This window comes from Genypterus blacodes, unplaced genomic scaffold (genome assembly GCF_046128005.1).
Source record: "Genypterus blacodes isolate CSIRO-AG114 ecotype Tasmania unplaced genomic scaffold, CSIRO-AGI_Gbla_v1 ptg000070l_1, whole genome shotgun sequence".
In the NCBI taxonomy this organism is placed as follows: domain Eukaryota; kingdom Metazoa; phylum Chordata; class Actinopteri; order Ophidiiformes; family Ophidiidae; genus Genypterus; species Genypterus blacodes.
Genome location: NW_027466880.1, coordinates 2,842,900 through 2,866,699, shown reverse-complemented (window position 1 = coordinate 2,866,699; position 23,800 = coordinate 2,842,900). Strand labels below are relative to the sequence as shown.

At 42.8% G+C, this 23,800-nt stretch overlaps 2 protein-coding genes across 4 annotated transcripts in view; both read left to right on the top strand.

Annotated features, from left to right (window-relative positions):
* The window catches only part of adamts9 (ADAM metallopeptidase with thrombospondin type 1 motif, 9), a 44,622-nt gene extending 27,194 nt beyond the window's left edge, over positions 1-17,428 (top strand). The window contains exons 29-40 of the mRNA XM_076156895.1: positions 4,289-4,459; positions 6,261-6,437; positions 9,027-9,197; positions 9,463-9,657; positions 10,201-10,330; positions 10,698-10,792; positions 11,266-11,360; positions 11,456-11,589; positions 12,007-12,098; positions 12,923-13,027; positions 13,785-13,890; positions 14,923-17,428. Coding sequence (XP_076013010.1) covers positions 4,289-4,459; positions 6,261-6,437; positions 9,027-9,197; positions 9,463-9,657; positions 10,201-10,330; positions 10,698-10,792; positions 11,266-11,360; positions 11,456-11,589; positions 12,007-12,098; positions 12,923-13,027; positions 13,785-13,874 — 1,455 coding nt within the window. The 3' untranslated portion in view covers positions 13,875-13,890; positions 14,923-17,428. The remainder of the gene's footprint in view (positions 1-4,288; positions 4,460-6,260; positions 6,438-9,026; positions 9,198-9,462; positions 9,658-10,200; positions 10,331-10,697; positions 10,793-11,265; positions 11,361-11,455; positions 11,590-12,006; positions 12,099-12,922; positions 13,028-13,784; positions 13,891-14,922) is intronic.
* A 3,609-nt stretch (positions 17,429-21,037) lies between these two features.
* prickle2b (prickle homolog 2b) overlaps positions 21,038-23,800 on the top strand; it is a 76,709-nt gene continuing 73,946 nt past the window's right edge. Inside the window, exons 1-2 of one of the 3 annotated variants that reach the window (XM_076156987.1) lie at positions 21,038-21,162; positions 22,395-22,480. Coding sequence is in view for 1 of the 3 variants with exons in the window: in XM_076156984.1 (XP_076013099.1) it covers positions 21,476-21,514; positions 22,398-22,480 (122 nt within the window). In the remaining 2 variants the exon portion in view is untranslated. Of the gene's footprint in view, positions 21,163-21,334; positions 21,515-22,394; positions 22,481-23,800 lie in introns of those variants that run through there. The other 2 variants (XM_076156988.1, XM_076156984.1) reach the window with 2 other exon arrangements.

Sequence of the window (23,800 nt, the reverse complement as noted above, 5' to 3'; positions counted from 1 at the left end):
TGAATCTAAACCCTGCTAAGAAATCAACAGTAGTGTGGTTTCAAAATAATGTTGTCACTGAGTATCAATCATATTGAACTTAGTGACACCAATGTTCCTAGAATATCCAGTGTCCCATTTCCGTAGGAACACTGAGTAAACAGCAGCTATCATAGCACTGTAAAATAAAGTGTCTCGCCAGGTTTGTTATAATTTAAACTAATGGCCATCTTTTAACCTAAATTTACGAAGCATACCAAAACCAAATGTTCAAAGCGCTCTGCTCCAAAGGTGCTTGATATCGGTGTGTCTATATTGTGTTAGTTATTATTTACTTTTTAAGTTGCTAATGATGTTATGCTCAACAATACCTCACTTGGAACAAAATGCAAACACAACCACACATTTAACTATAATTGTGTATCAAAATGCACAATCAAATTTCTGGTTGGGTAGATCTTTATCATGATATATTACTGTTTTCTTTCTTTCTTTCAAAGAGCAGTTTGTGGATTAAGCCAAACTGAAAGCGTGCCATAGGTTTGATTTAAAATATAAAATTGTGTCATATCAGTCTAAAAAAACTAAAAAGATATCTTACCTGTTGAAATGTATTTTGACCACAGAGGAAGTTTATTGTGTTTTTAATCTAGAGCTCTTTCTCTGAGCCAACCTAATGTGTCTACCTCAGTCTCTGTTATGATTGCCCCCCGCCCCCATCCCCACCCCGGCCGTACATTTCTCTGCCTTGCACTGGAGGGATTTTTACCGCTTAAAATTAAGGACTTATTTGTAAACTATCCAGTGCAGTTGACGGCCCAAAACACAGATCAACGGTCTGTGCCATCTTCTCCTCATAATGCCGATGGAGGGCACCTCAAATCTTTGGTTAGGGGTAACTTTTACCTGCAGCCCACCCAGTCGACTCCTCCTGTTCATAAATGTCTGTACTGACATCACACTTATTTTAAGGGCCTGTTAACACAGCAGTAATAACATTTTTCTTTTACCACACCATTTACTAATGAAAACTAATGCTTGTAATGTCTCCCACATGTGTGATGCTAAGGCAGCCTTAAGTCAAATGCAGGGCGATTCACTGACAGTAGAACACAATCTTCAGACTTCATTTGTCTGCATAGTTTTTTGTTTTGATCTTGGTACAAACAGCAATATTAGTACTGTACAAATACTACAGTATATAAACAGGCTCTTGAAATAAGTAATTTGCATGTCTCTCATTCAAAAATGGCAGTATTAGTCTGTTTCAAGAACATTTCTGTATATTTATGTAATTACTTGTATTTATTGTTACATCAATATGTTTTGTCAATATTTAATTTTTTTTTATGGATTTGTTGAATTTCTGTTCATTTTCAGAAAAGGTTACGATTAAAGTGAAGTAGAGGTACTATTAAAGGCTTCTTTCATTTTTATTTGAGCAAAACATGTTGGTATGTCATCTGCAGGACAACACATGTTGCTGCCATCAAATTTAATCTCTCTTATAGACATCACATCTCAGAGGATGGTCATTTATGCCACATAATAGCTGTAAAGATGATATCAGATAGAGATGAGAAAAGGACTACTAACAATGTGAGCTCTTGCAGCTCTGTGCATCACTTTGCAAAGTCTAAATCAAGCTGATCTTTTTCTTCTTTATAATTACAACATGCACTTTGATTTAGACGCACACTCTCATTTACCTACAGCTTTTTATAGAGCGGTCCAGCAAAAAGCTTGTAATGCAGTCCTCTTCACTCGTCTTTTCAAAGGCTGTTTTTGCTGAATGAAAACGCACAATTCACTGAGCAATATCTTTGTTGTTTTATGCGGTCAGGGCCTCTAACCTCTTTGAGCAATCATGCTTTGACTGTGTGTGTCAAGAGTTCAAAGCTCTTCCTATCAAGGTAAATCTTCTTTGTATGTGACAATGCTTTGCTATGCCCCCTCCCCCCCTCCATGTCATTTCCTGCATCCATTCATTCTTAATGCCGACCGTGGCCTTTTTTGGGGGGATGCCTGGTGACGTGTGCATGTCTATGAAGTTGGCAGCGCCCTTTGCCCCTTTCTGTCAGGCCCCTTTGCTCTGGTCTAATGCAAGTTGATGACAGCGACCCGATGGCGGGCGCCAGTGATAGCGATTCGTATGACGGGGCAACAGCAAAACAATGCCAGAGTGCATTGGTGGGTCAGAGGTCACGTTTGATCTGGGGTGGGGCCCCTTCATCCCGTCAGCACAGTTCTGGGAAATGACGGTGATTCCGGGGGGTGAAATGTTATCTGTTCAGGGCTGGACCGAGCAAAAACACTCCTGTTCACCAGGATTCCCAAACACTGCCTGCTATGGAAAGTGATGACGTGAAGCCCCAAGGGATTTCATGAAGTTTTTTGATTTTAATTCTGGCATTTGAAGAATTTACATCAAAATGCTGCTCCACTGAACCCTCTTCAGAAGTTCATTCTTCAACAGCCAAAGCTGCATATAGCTTAAGTAAATTTTAATACTTATAATACTTTATATTAATATAATACTTATAATACTAACTTTCATTTCAATATTAATTTATGAGTATGCTTCATTTGAAAGTATAGCAACATACAGGTGGTTTCCGCCTCCAACTGACTGTTTGGTCAAACCACGCCAACTTTTCATCTTGATTAGGTGGGTGTGGTGAGGTGCGAAATGGACCCGGACTTCAACTTGCCCAAAGTCCTTTCTTTCGCCATCTTTGTAATCATGTGAATATTACAATAATAAACAGAAGGAACAGATTTCCTACTCATAACCCGTAATCTCTTCTTAAATGAAAGTGTGTGCTGTTATCCCCCGCAATATGATCGATTGACGTACAAAGACGCAGGCAAGCACGCACCCGCGCACGCACCCGTGCACACACACTCTCTGTCACACACACACCACTCCTTTCATTCCCTACGAGGGCAGACTTTTGGCTCCACCTACCTGTGTGGGCATTCTGCAAAATGTATTTCTCAGACCAAGACCATCAGGCGAGGTCAAATATTCAAGCTTAGGTATTTCTGTACTGATCATTCCATTTCCTTTATATCAATGAAGATATTTAGTAGGAAATCCCTTGTAACATGTAAACAAAACAATTCTAACCTTAAGACTTTTAATGATCTTTATCTTTACTAGCAAGCAATATTCCCCCTGTAATTTCTCACTAACGCCCAACAAATTGTGCAAGACTTTTTCTGTGCTTTATGTCCAACAATTATTGTGTTCTATTGTGTTTCATGTTGGCCAGTGACATACAAATCGTCACTGGCCAACATGAAAGTCAAAAATTTCAGGACATTTTTTTTTTTTTTGCCTAAATCATCTCTTCATGATGCTTGCCACCTCTGGTAAAATTGCCTACAGCCAAAAGTTTAAGAAGGTGTCGAAATACTACCTTTGCAGCAATATTTACAACAAAGATGCTTCTAAATAAGTATTATATTGTATTTGCTACAGTTCAGTAAAAGGAGTGCATACTAACTGTACATCACATACACACACAACACTGCCCACACTTACCACGTTTATTAAGAAAAAGCACACACAAGAAAACACATTTATATTTATGCTTACTTTCTTTATTCTTTGCACAAAAAAGTAGTTTGAAATATTGTGGATTATCTCAAATTGTGACTGCTGGGGGCAAGGGTGAAAATGAAATCAGCATTTTATTAGCCCCGTCTATCGAGACCCTTCCTCCCCTTCCACCTTTCCTTCCCATCCCCTGAATGAGGTGAGAGGTCACGGTGTGTTCCTGTCCTCGCTGCTCAGGACAGCACCACACACTGGGGGCCGCGTACTCATTCAACCCCGAGCCTGTCGCTTCCCATCCATCCGTGCGCACAACGCCCCCTTTCATTATCCGAGCACCATCCAAGAGCCCTTCTCCACTCCCTCCTGCCTGTGTGTGTGTGTGGGAGGGGTTGGGGTTGGGGTTGGGGTTGGGGTTGTGGGGGCTTGAAGGGGGGCGGTCTGCCTGTCACAGTAAGTCAGGATTTCAGCAACTCGGTGAACCCGGAGGTGAAACAAACTGCTGCCGGGCTGATGCAGCATGTTTTCCCATTGGATGAGATCCCCACGTGGAAATGGGCCTCAAGCTCAACTCTTTATAGAGTCCACATTATATTGACGTTTACCCAGACAATACATGTGAAGTCATATCTTTATTGAGTGGAGTTTTCCAAATCCAAAATTAACTAATTAGCTAATCTGAATATCCATGATTTTTCTTTCCAACACAAATTTCTATTCACCTCTCTTCTGACTTTTGACATCTTGCAGTGTTCATCCTCCTGCGGTCGTGGGTTGAAGCACCGTAAAGTGAGCTGCATGACCCGGTCGGGCCTGCCCATCCAAGAGGAGAGCTGCCAGCACCTGTCACCTAAACCCGGCAAGCAGAGGCGTTGTCGAGGAGGCCGATGCCCGAAATGGAAGACTGGCAACTGGGACGAGGTAGGACTCAGTGACCCTGCTGTAAAACACTCCTCTATCGCGGCGTTCTCACGCTGCCAGACGTGTAAGCTTTATTTTCCCTCTTTCCACTTTAATGCTTACCAGCTTGCAGGCAAGTCTTTGTGTGTGTGTGTGTGTGTAAAAAAACATCTGCAGGACAACACTGTAGCTGTATTTCACTGTCTGCTGTGGTCTCTATTTTACCATGCCAGGCCACTAACTAAGTCAGTGTGCCGTTAAGCGTCTCGCTGTGGTTGAAGGCAGCTGGAAGCCAAGGGCTTGAGGTGGTGTACGCAGGGCTGCGACACCACAGAACACTAAGTGCGACATCAGGAGGGACGTACACGCCTCTTTGATCTAAGCCCGAGCCGAGGTCATGTCCAGCCAGTGCAGAGCTCCCCTTTTTTCGCTTCCTCCGGCCATTCTTTTCCTCCCCTCCCTGTCCCTTTTATCCTCTCTCTCTATTGCTCTTTCCCCCCACTGATCACTTTTTCTTTCATGTCCTCGCCCTCTTTCTGTCTCAGCTCTTCCAATGGCTCTTTCCCCTCCGAATGGGAACCACATGTTGGTCTTTTCTGCTTCGCTAGAGAGGAAATCCACTCACGTCATCATGCCAGAGATACTCACAAATTGCACCTGGGCTGCTGGAGAGCCTTAGTGCCCTTTCCCTCTTTCTTCCCTCTCTTCTGTTTCTCTTCCCTCTTTTCTTTCGCGTCCTCTTTTTCTTAAATCACCCCAGTGGCTATAAGTTCGAGCGGCGAGCCACATCTGCGCTCCATACCTCAGATAGGATGTGCGTCTGTGCCGAACAGCTGTGGAGCGGGACGCAGGCCAGGAGAAGATTATGCTCCACACGAGGCTCGCACGATTACCTATGATGCAATAAGGGTTCCTTGTGGTATAACAGCTGAAATGCAGAGTCAGATCATAACCAATAAAAGTTGTATTACATGGGAATGGCAATTAGTAAGTGTGAAAGAGACTGGTGTGTGTGCGTGTGGGTGTGCAAACTGTGACAAGGCACCACCACTATTCCTTTGGCAGTGATTCTCTCTCTCTCCCTTCCATTATCTCTCTCTCTCTCTGGTGACATCATGATGAAATATGGGAAACACAACATTGGTTACTTAAAACTTAAAAAATCTCCAGGAAACCATAATGCATTGTTAAGCTACAATATGCAAAATCATGTGACTGTTTCAGTCATCTGGATTGATGGGTGAAGACAACAGGGGATAAAAACAACAACAAAATGGGTTCAAACCAGTCGTTGTGTTCTCTGTTACATCGCACACATTTTCACTCAAAACCATACAGCTGCGGCACAGTTTCACAAAACCACAAATGTTCCCGGCTCCAGCCTCCCTGTGCTTTGAATTTCTGCAAATGAAAATGTCAGCATTTGTCTCAATATCAACCTTAAATACAGATTCAGGGGCTTGAAGGCAGTTCTTCAAACATTATCGAAGAGTTTGTGATATTTATTTACATCATTAAAGTAGGTGTTAAAAGATATTATCATTTAATATAGGCTAAACTTTGAATGATTGTAAATTTGAGCTTGAGCCATTTTTGAGTCAAGAAAATGAAGTTACATCAAGTAGAAAACAGAAACAGAACACGAAAAGAATAGAATCTAGTATTGTATTATGTAGTAAATGACGTCAGAAACATAAATTTCCTTGGATAAATGTTGATAAAAAACACATCTATGAAAGTCAGAAGCTTATTGGCTGTTCTAACATACAGTGATAAACGTAAGTGATTAACGTAAGTCTTACCTGTCCCCCCCCCCGTCTAGTGCTCTGCGTCGTGCGGTGACGGGGTCCAGCGCAGGGAGGTCTTCTGCCAGGTCGGAGACCGCCGGAGCCCGCTGGAGACCGAGTGCCCGCAGCGCTCCAGACCCGCGTCTAGCCAGAGCTGCAGGGCCGCGGACTGTCCTACCCGGTACCGCTGGAGAGAGGGAGACTGGCAGCCGGTAAGCCAGTGAGGCGAGGGACGGGGGGGGGCATTACGGGTGCCTGTAAGGAGGGAGGGAGGGAGGGAGAGGAGCAGTTTTAGCGCAATTTACGCTCTGGGTGAAAGTGCTCCGTCATTGCGGCTCTGCTTCACCGAACGCGGCTGACAGGAGGTGCGGACGGAGGGGGGAGGGCGCGAGGCTGCCGGAGTGCCCCTCATGGAAGTCACGTGTTCCGGCTTGTGTTTTCGGCTGTTTTGGTTCCAGGAATCCTCGCGCCAGTCGACTTCAGTTCGTCCAAATTACTGATTGGCTGTAAAGTTCAAACGTTACCACCTTGATCACCCTGATGACTTTTTTGTTATTATTAGTTTTCACCGAATTTGGTTGAATGCCAGATAATTTCTAATAATTATTGAGTTATTTTATTTTTAATAGATTTTATTTTTGAAAGTCTTGAATCAACAACAACAACAACAGTGTTATGAAGATTATTATTTGGTATACTTTATTATTATTGTTATCATTATTGTCATCAGTAGCAGTAGTAGTAGTAGCAGTAGAAGTAGGTTCCTAAAGCCATGGCCCTTTGAGACTTTGAATGTTCTGCCTGTGTTTCAAGGGCTCCTCCAGCCTCTCCTGTTTCCCACCATCGAAAAACATGTGCTAGGTTAATGATCCTGCCATTGCCCTTTACCAATGCACTTGTACCTGTAGACCTGGAATTGTTCCCTGGGCGCTGTGCAGTAGCTGCCCCCTGCTCCTACAATAGTTAGGATTGTCTAAATACACATGACAAATTTCCCTACAGGGCTCTGAAAATTATAATTTGATTTGATATCAATGATTTTAAGATTACGTAGGCAGTATAAGAAATGACTTTATACTCCAGAAATTTAAGAGCAAGAATGTAAATGAGGACAATAATGTTCATGATTTGAATATTGTTATTAGTTTATAATATGTACATTACTGCTAGAGACATCTGAAGATCAATGAACAAAGAAAATAAGGTTGCAGTCACGATTATAAACTTCATGATTATGCTCCTGCAGGGTTAAGTTCAGCACTTTCCTGCAGGCTACCGATCCTTAGTGAGAGTTTAGATTATTGGAACAGGCAGCTGCATCCATGCTTGATCTTTATTATGTTGAATCTGGGTCAGTGAACAGCATGAAATACCTTCTCTTAAAGGGGCGTCTAATTAGTTTTTGGGAGAGTGCTGTAGCTCCCTGCCTCAGTGTCCTGCATGCCAAAAACAGCTGGAGGTAATTACACCGTCTCACCTGGTGCAACTGAGTGCCAAGGTTTTTAGTTTATTCTATGAATTTAGAACAGAAATGCTCCCTAATCAAATACACCCTAAGTGTGATTATTAGTATTTGGAGTTGAAATCCATCTTTTGTTTATATTACCTCACTTCTTTGCATATAGGCCTAGTTTGTTCCTGTAGCTCTTAGGGAATAAGGTTTATGCATTGCAGCTTAGCACTATTGTCAGAATAAACAATACATGCACAAACGCCGCTATAGCAGGCTGCAGCAGGACAGCATAACTCACATTAACAGTTCCGAGTATTTCTGTTGTTTGACAGTGTTCAACATATTAAAAGTGATGCAGCCCAGCCGGAGCCAGCGGCATTTGTTATGTCACAGAGTGTTTTCTGACGCAAGTGGGTGTTCTTCCTAAAATTTGTCGGGCTTGACATGCCACTTTGGTGAACTGAACTGTCATAATAGCTGAGTGTTCTACATGCGCTTGAAGATAGAAAGCCGTTGTTATGGTTCAAGGTTTTCAGGAAAAGTGTAATCTAAGGACTCTGCTGTTATAGCAACGGCAAAAGGAAAATCAACATTGGTGAATTCAAAGACTTGAAGAGTTATAGCTTAGCATTGGTTTGTGGTCAGTCACAATTCAAGTGTAAGTGTTCTCTTTGAAGTTATGGAAATTAGATTTTTGTTGAAAATTGCCCAAATTACATTACACACAAACATTACCCCTTGAGCAGACACTTGGCAACAGCAGCAACTTCCCTTTAACGGGTAGAAACCTCAGGCAGAACAAAGCTCTATGTGGGCGTGTGTGGAGAATGTGTGTCTTTTATTTTGTGGAATTAGCATGAAAGTCTTGAGCCTGGCCTTGTTTATGGCACAGTGCTGAAGTCTGGCAGGCAGTTGTGACCTTTCAACCGGCACAGAATGTAAACGATCAACACCTTCAAGAGTTTAGACGTTGTGTAACTGCGAAGCGGCCGTGTCCTCACTTCAGGTTCTTCTACTCAGCGACACATACTTTTCCTCCAGGCTCTTATCTGCTGTTTTGACATCTCTCTTCCATGTTTCCATGTGGTTTAGGTATATGCTCTTAACATAGACTTTTACAAGAAGAAACATCACAGTCTTATACTCTGTGCTGTTCCCGGACAATGTTACGCCAGGGTTTGTTAATAATCGCAGCCTGTCTTTGACTCAACACACGCACACACATCTATTTTTAGCTGACCAGATGCACCAATGCAATCACGTCCACTTTGATCAACTAACATACACACCATTAATGATTTGGCATCACTGCAAAAGGCCGATCTCTGTCTTCTCTCTGTCACTACAGTGCAGTAAGTCATGTGGATCTGGCCACAGACGGCGAGCCTTGCATTGTGTGGACCACAACCAGAAAGAGATCCATGAGATGTACTGTGTGAACCAGATTAGACCCCCTGAGTTAGAGAGCTGCAACACCCAGGCCTGTGAGTTCATCTGGATCACAGGGGAATGGACTGAGGTGAGAGCTGAGCACGAGGGTGATCATGAATATTACTAAGATAAGATTAGTTCAAGTCAAGTTTATTTGTGTAGCCAAAGAAAATAGAATGTCTCAAAGGGCTTAACATGTAATGAAGGATGTTATATGTATGATATAATCGAAAATTAATAGTAATACTATGCTGAAAACACTATGCCCCATGTTTTCTGAGGGGACAAAGTCACGTACATACATAAACGCATCCCCTGCATTTCATGCCAGCTCCTCACTCTCTCCCCTCCAGTGCTCATCCAGCTGTGGCCAGAGTTACCGGTGGCGTCAGGTCTCCTGCAGCGAGGTGCATGCCGAGAATGACAACTATGAGTATGGCCATCAGTCTTCGTCCAACTGCCCCGGGACCCCCCCTGAGAGCTACCTGCCCTGTAATCTGGACCCGTGCCCTCCGCCACAGGAGTGGAGGGTTGGAGTCTGGGGACCGGTGAGGAAGGCCATGGCCACTTCGAGTCTTTTGTAGTGTTTGTTAGTCTTTTGTGACGCCTCATATGTGAAAAATGACTAAAGGTAGGCCAAAGTCATTCTTTGTAATTAATTACCTACACCAAGGTTATGTTTTTGTCTTGATACAGCAGGTCTGTGTGTGGGTCTAGGTGGATGTGTGTGTTTTGTGGGGAGGTGGGCCATGGGCCAAGAGCCTAGATCATTGAGGCACATCCGCTTAATTGTTTTAATCATCTAGTCCAGATCTTGCTGATTCCATAAAGTACAAATTGTATTAATATATCCCAAATATGGAACTCAAGCCAGAACTATATCGCCGCCATCAATTTCTCTTAAAACCGCCCAAACTAATAAAGATAGGGATATGATTGATGATCATGGTTTGTACTCAGCCACGTGTCCATTAGGATTTCAGGGTTTGCTTTGTAAGTCCACTTGTGCCTGCTGTTAAAGCCATTGTGGGTAATAGTATATGGAAAGTATGAAGTATTCATCAACCTGTCATGACTCTCCTCTCTTCCAGTGTTCTGTGAGCTGTGGCGATGGAGTGATGGAGAGAATGGTGCAGTGTGTGTCAGTGGATGGACAGGGAAGCGGCGAGTGTTCTGCCAACGTCAGGCCCGAAGCCAGAAACGTCTGCCGAAACCCAAGCTGTAAGTTACGCGTGAAAACTAGCGCTCTGGAGCAAACACTACAGCTACCAGGTGTACTGTACGCCGAGGCAAAGTCCAGCATGAGTCGAAGCGGATGGGGTCAACGCCGATATTTGGCCTTTTGGTTTGAAAAATTTACGACCCAAGGCAAACATGAAAGTTGCACGTCGTGGCGTATTAACTCCCCTCCAGCAGGACGGGGCATCAAAGACAAAGTGGCTCTTCGTTTTCTTTGATTCAGTGCAGAGATTTGTCACACTTGACCTCACTCTTGAAATGTGTGCGTGTGCATGTGTGCATATGTTGATTGTATAGTCTCTGTTGCACTGACGCCCACTTGCCTCCACTCTTTCTGTGCGTCACGCAGGCCATTTGCCCGCAAGCTGTCGAGACGTCCGGCGTATGAATGGCCCCTTACCAGACAGCGAACACTTCCTCAGTATTCAAGGAAAAGCACTCAAGGTAATATCATCCCATTATTATTTCATAGAGGCACAAAGCGCCTTTTATGAAGAAATAATAGGTTTGACGGAAGAGGAGGGAGAGAGATGGTTGAAAAGCTTGACCCTCTGCCTTATGTCTCAGATGACTCAAACAACGACAAAGCGCTTTGCTGCAGTCTCTCTCTCTCTCTCTCTCTCTCTCTCTTTCTCTCTCTCTCTCTCTCTCTCTCTGTGTGCTTCAGATTGATCCCTACTCGTCTGTGTTCAGGCAAACCTTTGCAACTGTGGCTTGAAGTTTACCATTACAAACAGTTGCAGCACATTTCACAGCACTCTGTTCTTACCCTGTTACGATGTCCTCTGTTCTTCACCTCCCTTGCTTTCCCTCTGTCTCCTCTCCTTGTTCCTCTCCTTTTTTTGGACATCACACACACCCCTCCTACCACCACCACCACCCCACCATTAATCCTCCCTCTGCTCCCTTCTCGTCAGGTCTACTGTGCAGGAATGCAGACGGAGATGCCTCAGGAGTACATCACCTTGACGACTGGAGAAGGGGAGAATTTCTCAGAGATCTTTGGCTTCAGGTGAACACTTCACAGCATATGGGCAACCTGTTTCATTACAAGACAGACTGGACTCCTGGTTAAGTGTGTGAATGATTCAAATTTGTGGTTTCCAGGCTCAATGACCCCACCCAGTGTCCAGCAAACGGTTCCAGGAAAGAAGATTGTGACTGTCGGAGAGACTATGCCGCCGCCGGGCTCTCCACTTTCTCCAAAGTCCGCCTGGACATCAGCAAGATGCACGTCATTAGTGAGTCGCCCTGAACTCGTCTGTGTGCTGTGCATTATGCGAATAGATGATGGTGATGATTACACCAATGTACACATGACTCCAACTAAATGTCATCAAAATGTTAAAGCTTGCGGCCTTTTTGCACTCCCTCTCGAATGAGATCCTCCCGGGCCATTTAATTATGTCCACACTCACAAGGGTTAATTGGCTCAAGATGTCTTCACGTTTGGTTTAGGCAACACACATTACATGAAGCTGCTCTAAGCAGATCATCAGATTGAGGGTGACCTTAAAGTTAAGGCCATATTTAAGTTAAATTAAGGCTTGGTCACTATGGAATCTGTACACTATCATTATGCAACATTACAACAGCAACTCAAAACACATCTCCACTTTCATGTGCACGTCAACTTCTTTTGCTTTGCTTGTCTGTAGCTACAGACTGGCAGTTTGCCGCGACCCGGGAAGGCCAGAGAGTTCCGTTTGCCACAGCTGGAGACTGCTACAGTGCCACCCGCTGTCCACAGGTGAGAACTGCAACAGCTGTAATTATATAACAGCAAGAGGGGGAATGATCACAAAGCCCTGCAGCACCGCCACAGTGTTTCAGTGTCTCCAGCGTGGTGTCCTAAATAGCTGTCAGACAAGAGTACTCTGTGTGTACTCTATGTGTGTGTGAGTGTGTGTGTATACACTGCTTGATGGAGTGTATCCAACTAGTAGGCAGACTTTCAACTCTGTATTCTCTAAATGGAACTAAATATTTCAGTTTTTGTGTAACTTGCACATTTCCCAAAGGTGTATGGTTTACACAAATCATTCAAAATTATCTTAAAATTATTTAATTTTAACATCAGATCACAGGAAAGGTGCTCCTGAGATTTGAGATGTGATGATTTGATTTGAGCAATCTGGGGATTTCTGAAGTTGTGAGGTCTGAGCCTGGAGAGTAGTAAAGTTAAAGTTGCCTGTCTAAAACAGTCTTACAGTCACAAAGTTGAATTCTGTAGGATTTTTTGATTCAACATTGTAATTAGTTTGAAATCACAACAATCACCGCTGTGAATGTTCTTATACACTGAGTTAACTCTTTATCAGAAACATCTGCACATTCTAATTCAGTGCATCACTACGGTCCCATAAATCAACATATTTGAAGATTATCGTTAATTTTCGTTCACACCGTGTCAGAGATCCAGGTCTGTAGTTAGTGGCAGTGTCGTATTGCAGTCAACCTAATAAAGTGGTAACTCAGTGTGGCTGTTTGTGTTTCCATGCTTCCTGTAATTCTTGTAATGCTCTACCACTTTCAATCTGCAGCCCAGATGACCTGTCTCTCTGTCTTTCTCAGGGGCGGTTTGGGATCAATCTCTCAGGAACAGGTTTGAAAGTGGCTGAGGACCTAACTTGGACATCAGAGGGCAACTATGCCGTGGCTGATATACACAGATCACAGGTACGTTTAGGCAACGCGTAGGGGAGAGAGCGTAAAATAGTCTATGATGAGATGAGTTTTTGTGTGTGTGTGTATTGTGTTGCTGGGTTCCTTCCACGTCCCTGCAGTCCTCTCCTCTCCTCCCCTCGTCTCGATGTCCTCTCTGTTTCTGAGGGGCCGTCTGGGCAGAGTCCCAAGTGGGTTCTGTATTCCAAACTCCCCTGACTGCTTATAAACTTCCAGAGAGAGGAGCCTTATTGGGCAGCTGCTCTCTCAAGTACTAACCCCCCTCTCCCCCCTCCCTTCTTTTGAAATGTAGATCAAGCTTGGAGAGCGCTTTTTGGCAAGGCTCAAACAGGAGGCACTGTAGATGCCAAAAAGTGCTCACAGCCTGATATCCACAGCCAGCCGGCCCACTCTGGGCCCTCCAGGCTGTTTAAATAAAGCCAGGTTGTGACAGTGGGGTGGTAGAGCAGCACTCCACAGGAGATCAGACAGAGCACTTGCTGCTTGCTGGGGCTTTCATGGCGTGGGATAGTGCTTTTGGCGTGCTTGTCTGATGCAATTTCCTTTTTGCCTGTTGATGTGTGTATTAAACTGCCTCTTCTGCTGCATGTACATGTTTCATTTACAGTGTAATTGTTAAGCTTTTATATTTGACTGCTGCATGCTGGATGGGACTTCTTGGAAACATTCACGTTTTTCCCCCTTTTCCTGTCATATACTTTCCTAACAGAATCATTGCACATGTTTTATGCTGCTCGTTTTGTTTCCACAGGGTGGCAGCAGAGTAACAGGAAGGTGTGGAGGCTACTGTGGTAAATGCACCCCTTCCTCTGGCTCCAGTCTGCCAGTGACAGTGGAATAGATGAAACCTCCAACAGGTGAGGCGTTTATTAACAAACCCATCTGTGAAATGACAGTAGGAAACAATGACACCAAAGTTAAGGATTTTTTCAAGCTGGTAATGAATTATTTGCATCATAAATCTTTCAAGAGTAGATTATGAGGATATTCCAGAAAGGAAGATGCGCAACTTAACCGGATATGTTTTTATCAAGATTCATGGAGGTCCTGGATTTTCTATTCCAAGAACTGTGGTCATGGGAAAGCCCCTGTTGCAGAAAGCAGGATTACTAAAATACCTTGTAAATTACCGAAGCAGGCAATGCCCTGAGACTGACCTACTGTGTGACGGGTCAGTGCTGAACTCCTGTGTGCTTGGCCAGACTTCAGTCTCTTCCAATAAGACTAAAACAGTCTTGCAACCCGACTGGAACGCTGTCAGAGTAAAATGATGATAATATCTTGTGGCTTAATACAGTTTCCTGCTATAGTCTACTAGGTTAGTTTGGCCTACTTGGAGCTCAGGCTTTTCTTAGACCCTGACTGTTGTCTGACTCTGATGAAGCGGAGATACTACACAGATTTCCAGGTTATTCATTTCTTTTATGGGTCTATTTTGAAAACCTCTGCCATGCCTTTAATGTGCAAGCAAAAAAAGTTGAGTTCTGTGCTCATTTCCTCGGCAGCACCACTGTGCATGCTGAGTGAAAACAAAATGGTGTTTCTTTTCCAATAGCCCCTTCTGATTGGCCAACTGGATGCTGGTAAACAACCTGTGTCTGTCCAGGTGTGTTGTATGCGAAGGCTGTAAATGTTTCATTATAAACAAGCATTCAGGGCAGAAATGGGATGTGTATGCTGGCAATAATAATATAGTTTATCTCACTATATTATAATCTATGGATCATATGATGTCTTCAAATCATCAGTGGTCAATCAGGTATATTCTGTCTGTCTGTAAACTAGAATCTGCATTTCTGTTGTGTTTCTGTTCTCTGCTGCTGAGTCTTGTGAGCTGTCTTTATGAGTAATTGAGTGAATGTTAATGCTGTTTGCATGTCTTTTTTTAGCCTCCGTCTCCATTCAGCCGGGCGCTCCAGCTCTAGGCGCTCATTGTGTCAGAATCTCCCTCCTCTCTCAGTGGTGCTACAGCAGATTACAGCTCAAACCGTCCTTCACGTGACCTCGTTTACTCCTTTGTGTACATACTGTAAATTAATCTATTGTAAGTACTGTACATAGCAGGATTAAATGACTTATTTATTGTACTCTCCATTTATTTTTGTATTGTAATGTAATTTAAGGCTTTTGTTGTCAGTAGAAAACACCACACTGTGTCTCTTTGCCAAAATGTGCCTTCCATGTTGACGTTTTTAACAGTGTCATTACTGTTTCGTCCAGTGATTTAAGTCAAAAATGAGATTATAATGTGAGCGTAATGATTGTCAGCGGTCCTGTTGTTCCCTTGCAGTCAAGCGTCTCCGATCACTGGGACTGTCTTCCAAAACTTGTATTGATTTAGAGGTGATTTGGGGAGCACACATGTACTGTGAATTGTTGGTATTCACACACGGGAGAACAGATTTTACAGTTTATCGTAACAAATTAATTGTATAAATCGACATTGGCTGTCCACCTTCCATCTGTGTGAATGAGAGAGCAGAGCAGATGTCGCAGGATGAAATTTCTCACAAATATGTGTTTCTTAGGACAGCGATCCAATCATTATGCTTTCTTTGAGCATTTACTCGTTGAATTATCATGTGATCTCAGTATTCATACATTCAGATGATGAGATCATGTGTTCATGAGACGTGTAAATCAGGCCCAAGACGCCTTCCTGAACTGTGGATGAGTCTGGTTTCTGTAATAGGCTAGATTAATCTGTACAAATCTGCTCTTGGTTTCATCTTGAAATGCATTTGAAGCCAGTTAATTTCAAAACATATTTGTTGCAATCAGACTTCATGAGCTCCAGCTGGTCTCCCGGCGCCTCTCCAGATGTTAATTGCAGATGGAGGATCTCCTCCAGTTGGATGGGAGATGTCAAAGCACAGGCTCGTGATCTGTGGCTCATTTTTATTACTGTAACAGGGGAGTAGCAGAGGGTTCAGGTGGGAGCGAACCCAGAGGCAGCATGCTGCACGATAAAAGAAGACCAGAAGACAAATACGCTCTTTAATAATGTGAGGTAGTTGGTAATGTGGAAAACCTCTGCATGTGAATAACATAGAATTCACCTTGTATTGGTAAAACAAAATGCATGCATGCAATTCTTTCATTGGCCCAGTGAAATGGCTCATTTGAAGAAATGATCAATGGAAGAACTTGGGTCCTGAGGCAAGTCATGGACTCTGGCTCTTAAGTTAGAAGAACCATAGAGATTACACCGCCAGACATCAGAGAGAATCCGATTTTTCCTTGTTCCTCTGTATCCAGTGACACGGCGGCGGAGAGAGAGAGAGAGCCCTTAGCCTTTAGCTTTCAGAGAGCAGACAGGTTATCTTATCTGGAGTGACTTAAAAGCAAAGCCAGGGAGAAAAGATTTCACCTCAGGCCAATAAAATTCCATCAGATCAGCTAAACGCACACTTGCTCGGCCCCCGGAGACGCCGCTCAGCCCGCCGAGAGCTTGTCGGGCCCCGCGGCGTGTTATCAGTCCAGATGCTTCCTGGAAACAGTTGCCTTCTGTACCTCACATTCTTTCATCCGACTTTGATTTGGAGAGTTTAAACTGTACATAGTTGCCTTCTTTTCTTTTCTGACAATATCAGGGTACTTTTAATTTTGTGTATCTCTTTTTGTTAAGCCGGTATTCTTGCTGATACACCGAACGACACAATCTTGCTATTTTTCCACGTTGTTTAAGGCATGATTGTGTGTTTGATGAGTCAGCCATATTATATTATATTTGCGGTGCTATATGTTTCAGTGCCTTATCTGATGATCGGATGATTATGTCACACACTGACCTCTGTGACCCCTGTATTGGTGCACGACTTGGCTAAAAGGGAATTTCACGCCATCTTACAGAGAAGGTGCCACTATACGTGTAATGATGTTTGTCTGATGAAAGGGGACAAGAGTTTCTTTTCAAACCCTAAAACCTGACAGTCACATTTGGATAAATGCACTTTGTGAATGTCAGAATTTTGCCAACACAGTTCTCAGGTGCCATAAATGAAGGGATTATTACAATGATATTTAAGTATTTTTATCCTGTTTTACATTTATCATATTTTTTACTGGGTAATAGAGATGTGTTATTTGTAGTTTTAACAACTTGTATCACCATGTATGCCTTTTTATATGCAATATTTATTTTACTGGCTCTTATTGTGAATGTGTTCTTGTTTTTTTATACCATAAATGACCATAAATTATGTTGCGTTAACATGCAGTAATGCCACCGAACCGTCCCCACCCACCTGGCAACACATTTTCTGTTTTGTTCAATGCAATTTATGTGTGTATCATGTCTACATACTTTGTTTAGGTTCAGTGCTGCCATATGAAAGGCGTGATTCATGTATGTATGAGATTAGATCAAGGAACGATCAGAGAGAAATAAAAAGGCTTGGCACATCACACCCTCACCCCTGAGCTTTCCTACACTCATATATCATTTGTTTCTAGATGAATGCGTAGCAAAATATGAAGGTTCTGAACAGTCAAAGTCGGATTAATGCTTCATAGCTTCCACATTATTATGATTACACATTTTTTAGGATCATAAAAGTGTGTATTGTGGCTCCACAGCAGTGTTTCATGGAGATTTATAGTACATTCTATGGTTGGATCCCATTGCTCATCCTGATTGAATAAACTGAAATATAACACCAAATATTAAGATGCTGATAAGGGTTAGAAATTTTTTTTACATAATCAAAAAGATTTTATTTAATGACCAGAACATAATTTATTGGATGTTGAGTAATATTGAGCTGTGAGTATGACACCATAACCACATACTTTGCATTCTTGCGGGTTTAACATTGCAAAGATTTCTTTATTTTTCAGGACGTCCATGCACACTGAGCTAAAACAGGCTGCTTTGCATATGGTCCCTTTAAAGTTTCCTCTGTTCCGATTGGCCAGCTATGACATGGCAGATGCTGGCATTATATTTTTCCCATTGTCCTTCAAGTCAAGCAATACAGAAGTATGTAGCCAATACAAAACCATACAACTAGCCAAGTATAGAATAAGCATTTATAATAACTATTGTAAGCTGTGTGACTGACAAAAAAATAACATGATCCATATTTCAAGTGGGGTTTTGTGATCTCTGGGCCAAGTCATGGTAATTGGAGCCAACATTTCCATTTTGGGAATCGACTCTGCTCACTGACTGTCAACGCCTTCAGTGAGCTGCAATGAAAGCAGGGGCTGTTGTTACACAGAGAATAAGCACAAGTGTGAACAGGAAGGAGAGCGATGGGGGAGACGGGAGCTTTCAACACCTCTGGAGAGCTCGTCCAAACTTAGGACCCTGGCTCTGAAGTCGCTTTGCTAATACATCTCCCTCTCTCTCTCGTGTGAGAATGCTCCAACTGTAAGTCGAGCAATGACTTCAGTGTGTTGGAAAGTTTCATTTTACTGTCGTACCACAATGTGCACTGACTGGACATACAGAGGAGTGAAATATTGCTTTTCCCTGAACCACTATGCAGCATGTACATATAAGACAGACAGTAAGAAGAGAAAACAGTAAAACTACCACTATTGTTACCACAATAGTAATGTCTACTTCTTCCTCTACTAAAAACAGCTGACATGGCTGAGTGATGAATTCCAACAACAATATAGACCCAATGTAACAAATGTGCAGAATTAGAGTAAAAAAGTAAAGACGTACACCAGTGGTGCATAGAAGAAGAATTAATAATACAGTAAATTAAACTTTTAGCATTTGTCTCTAGCACACATTCGCTCTGTGTATCAGTCATGTGTATACACTGCTTTGCCACAGGCTGCTGCGACTCGATCGAAGCTTGTTCATCCTGGGCCTGCAGTATTTCCTCAACCCGCTGTGAACCCGTGATGCTTTCGGCTATTAAATGGCATCAACCACAGCCAGCGTTTTAAACATGGGGTCCGATCTCATGTCTTTGCCTTTGTCCCCTGTAAAGAACTGAAGGTTGTCTTCATGCAGGAATGGCGATGTGGAGAATCTGAAACGGAGCTGAAAAATGACCAAGGAATATGGATTTGACTGACTACATCTGAATCTGAATCCATGGGTGTAAGGGGGAAGTGTGTGTGTGTGTGTGTGTGTGTGTGTGTGTGTGTGTGTGTGTGAGACAGGGACGAAACAGAATAGGTGTGGGTGGGGTCAGGGAACAGGGAATATCTAATATCAGAGTACACTGCAAACAATAGCTGAGCAAGCTGAGAGGGGGTATCACATGTTACTGCAGTGATATTTGGGGATGAATGTTGTAAACACACGAGCGTGTACGCGATCAAACACAACTGGAGTTTATCTTTGCGACCAGCGACCAGGCTTCAGGCTGTGCTAAACATTCCTAACGTTTTGAAATAACTAATCATGGAAAAATCAGTGAGTGACAGCACGGACAAATAAAGCTAAATCACAGTTACTATCACTGCCTGGACGGCCAGATAAAGGAGCATTCTGCCTAGTTTTTGGAACAGTATGGATGCTGTTTTCAATTCTGCCAACATTGTTTAGAATGTTCAGGCTTAATGAGGGGACCTTTAAAGCTACGGGGCCCCCGACTTCACTCCCCCACCGTCATTGTTATCATCATTCCTCAAACTAATCTCGAGGGCGACTTTGAAACAGGGTTCAGTCGTAAGCCTGCAGTGCCGCTGTTGCACACACACACAAATAATTTGGATGGTTGTTTGTGTGGGAGTGAAATGGAGTGTGGTGGAGTGAGCGAGGGAGAGCAAGTATGGGAGAGTAATTATGCCACTGCTTTTGAATTTGTGTTTGCCCTCTTGTCATTCCTTGCTTTCCATCCAAACAGACAAGGTTTATATCCAAGCTCTTATCAACCAGATGAATGTCTCGAGGTCGTCAGTGTGTCCTTGAGATCTATCACAGGACTCATTTTATTTGGATGGAGCCACACCTGTTTTTCAATCCACACGTAGAAGAAGAAAATAAAGAAGCTGGTCAGATTGTCAGAAAAACAACATCTCTCCTGTGAGAACAGAGAAAACAAAGACATGACAGAACATTCGGACCGTGGTGGTATTTCTAAATGTATCAATTCGCTGCTGAGGAGCACAGTGGCAGACCTACAAAGGCAACGTTGTCATCAAATGCCTTTGTGATGCCATAGAGGTCAGTTTCCCTGTTTTTGCACTGTGCCCTCACACAATAGTGCTCCCATATGATCAAAAAAAGAATAAGGGTTATCAGTTAAACAATAAATGTTGCATCTGCATCAGGTACAAATGGTTAGCAGGCATTTTGCTAAACAAAATGACCAAGATATGGACCCCTGAAGTTTTATTCAACATAATTTTTCTTTCATCTTTGTTCATTTAAAACCATTAACGCGCATTCATTAAAATTCTACCATCTGTTATCAGTCAGCACCTCAGGCTCTGCACTCATTATGTTGTTATTAATGTAAGTTATTTCTATGACAAATTCAGATTTTAACCTTTACTTAACCCCTGGCTGTTGCCTAACAACACAGAATTTACGGCTTGATTTGCTTGCATCACGAAGACGTAAGGAAATGCAAATATGTGCATTGAAGGACAGATTCAGAAACAGAACAAGAATACACACAACTAAATAATGCAACTGTATTTCTTTACTCCAACATTTTCTATATATTTTAAGTAAAATTTCCATAATTTCCTCAAACTTTTTTCTGTATTTTTTCAATTTTGGGCATTGCCTAGAATCATAAGAATTTCTAAAATAATGTTAACTCAAAAGGTAAAAAAAGGAAGTAAGAATAAGAAGGTAGCAAGGAAGAATTTTCTAAAATCACTTGTAACTTCATAGTAATGATCAGTGACGCTGAAAGTGCTCCAAAAAGTATTTTTTATTTAGCGGTGACGACGTCTAAACTCAAAAGTCTCTCAGATGACATTTCATTTCTGAGCAGCAGGTGGAGACGTGAGGACACTTTGTTATTTAGGGGGAATTCAGGTCGTCGAGTTATGTCGTGACTCAACTTAAAAGACGCAGAAAAGATCACAGAAGAAGAGAAGCAGGTCGATCCGCCTGCGCGCGTGCGTCCAGCAGCTGCGAGCGACGTCGAATCGAGTTGAAGAAGAAGAAGAAGTTATGGAGGTTGGGAAAGCGCATCTTCTCTCCGGTAAGTTTATTTACCGAGTGTCCAGTTTTTATTAGCGTGCATATCTGATTGGTCACACAAAAAGGCATACATGGTGATTGGGTTTGAAAAAAAAGGGTGGAGCTGCTCTCCGCTCTGATTCCATTCATTAACACACCGGCGGTTAATGGGATTCAAGCCGAACGGAGACGTCAATGCGCGTTGGTAGAGCCGCTCGTGCGCCCCCACCCAGCTACACGGAGGATTGTGTGTGAAACGCCTCGCGCTCCTTTGGGTGTCATTTGAAGTGGTCGAGGCGTCGTTGTAGCCGCGGTGCGCCGGTATTCAGGCTGTCATGTTCGGCCGCTCCAAGAAGAGAGTCTCCAGCAGATCGGTACGTAGCGCGGAGAGGAGTTACATGTTTACACACCGTCGTAGGTTCAACATAACTTTATTTTGTTGTTCAGTGTGAATGTGTTGTCCCTGTCTCGTCGCTGTGCGCGCGACATTAATTCAAGTCCTCTCTCTCTTCTCGTACATTTTAACTTGTATCATCTAACGACTTCTTTCGCCAATTACATCCAAAATGTCTTATTTCAAGTATATCAAAGTGCTTTTGTTCCATTTTAGGACGGGGCTTATTGTGTGTCAGCTGATGACTCGCTTGTAAACGCGTCGCTTTGGGACTTATCATGTTGTGGTGCTTTCACTGACAACTTTCATGTCGCAACAAGTGACATATCAGACAGATCAGCCGATAACATCGTAACGCTAACAGATCAAACTCAGTGTGTGTTGGCTGAGGTGCCAAAAAAGTTACGGCAGCCTGTTTGACCCCTTTTTTTATTTTTGAATAAATGAATTTGGTTTTTGTGCTTTGAAATCATAAATTTTAGTCAAGTTTTTAGTCCAACAAAATTTAGTATTTTTACCTGATAAATCTAAACAAGTAATTGATTATTAAAACTTAAAACAACTAAATATATAGTTAAATAAACGGCCTTGAAACATTGTGCACAGTTGTTGCCAATGCATGTTTGTGTACTATATATAATTATTAGATTTCTTAATCTAATATTGATATGGTATGTGAGATGATTGGTTTGGCCTTTCTAAGAATGTCAGCCAATTATAATATGACCTTTTTCTTCTAAAGGGAGGGGGGTGCATTTAGAGCTCTATTTCTGTACGTTCTATAAGTTCGACACAAACTTGCCTCCAGCAAAACTACATCACACCTTAACCCATAATTTCCTCTTCCTGTTTGTCCCCAGCAGAACCCTGCAGCTGAAGCTCAGAGAGGACAGCCCTGCATCACCTGTGGAGACCAGTGTCCTGGCTTCACCCTGCACAAATGGAGGTAAGCCAGCGTTTCTCTCCTCTGGATAATAATCACATTCTTGCGCACACACACAGATTCTTGGGGTCAGCTGCTTACAAATTTGCGCTCAGCTGAGGCAGTGAGTTCCGTTGTACTCTCCGTTGCTGAATTGATTCACAAGGAATCCATGAATTACTTGAAGCCAGGCTTTAGTGACACATAGATAAAGCCAGGAAACAAGAACAACGAAGCAAAACGATTTGCGACTCCTTTACAAGTTTTCCCTTTGTGCACCGAATAAGAAACGATTAAGCTTTCTTGCCTCTGTACTCTGAATAGACTCATTCATGCACATTACTGTGACAAACCCATTGTTCAGCCTCTGCACGCTCTTACATACAGTAATTGTGTTACTGTAGACGTCGTTTGTGCTTTTTCTATATTGGCTCCTGCAGTGTTGAGGCATTGAAGTACCTCTGCTGTAAATTATACAGCAACAGTTATGCTTTGAATCACCAACCCTTTGGCTTCATAAGGAGGAGATGACTAATATGTGCGGTGTAATCACCAGTCACACAATCTGCGTTTACAAGCACGTGAATACCGGGATTCTAATTGGCTCTTATGGCAATAACTCCATACTTTACTCTACTAAACACCATAATCAGATTGAAAGCCCCATCGATGTTGGCGCGCAACGAGTAACAGACCTGGATTATGCTGCTGGAAGTCCATTCACTCAATCCTGTAAAAGCTCAAATGGCTAACAATAAATAAGCATTCTGTGCCCGTATTCCCTTCCCCAAAAATGAATATGAATAAAATATTTAATTGTGCTCTATTTTGACACTGTAACTAAATTACTGAGAAGCTTCAAAGTTTAAATTGCAATGATGCAAGCACTAATGGTGACGTCATTATCTTTAATTGAGCCCATCAAGAAAGTGCTGCATGTGAATGTGATCCTATGATGTGTGGGTAGAACTACAGACTTCACAGCGACTTTGTGGCATCGTACTCGCGGCTCTATTTAATGGCTGCTGAAGCACAGTTTGTAGAAACGATGAAACCCGGAGGCAAAATGTCCGGCTCGCAGCTTCCCTACATGAAAACGTCTCAAGGCGACCGGCAAATTCGATGAGACACTGGACTCGGCGCCTTCAACCTCCACTGGGGAGATGTGTCTTCTATCGTTACTTGTCTGTCCGTTAGCGGGATAGATCTCCAAAAGTTACAGATGGATTTCAATGACGCTTGGTGGTCTGGTTGGTCATGATCCAAGGAGGAATCCATTTAATTGGCGCTGTAATAACCACTTTTACGTTTTGGCATCTTAACTTTACTAACTGTAAATCATAA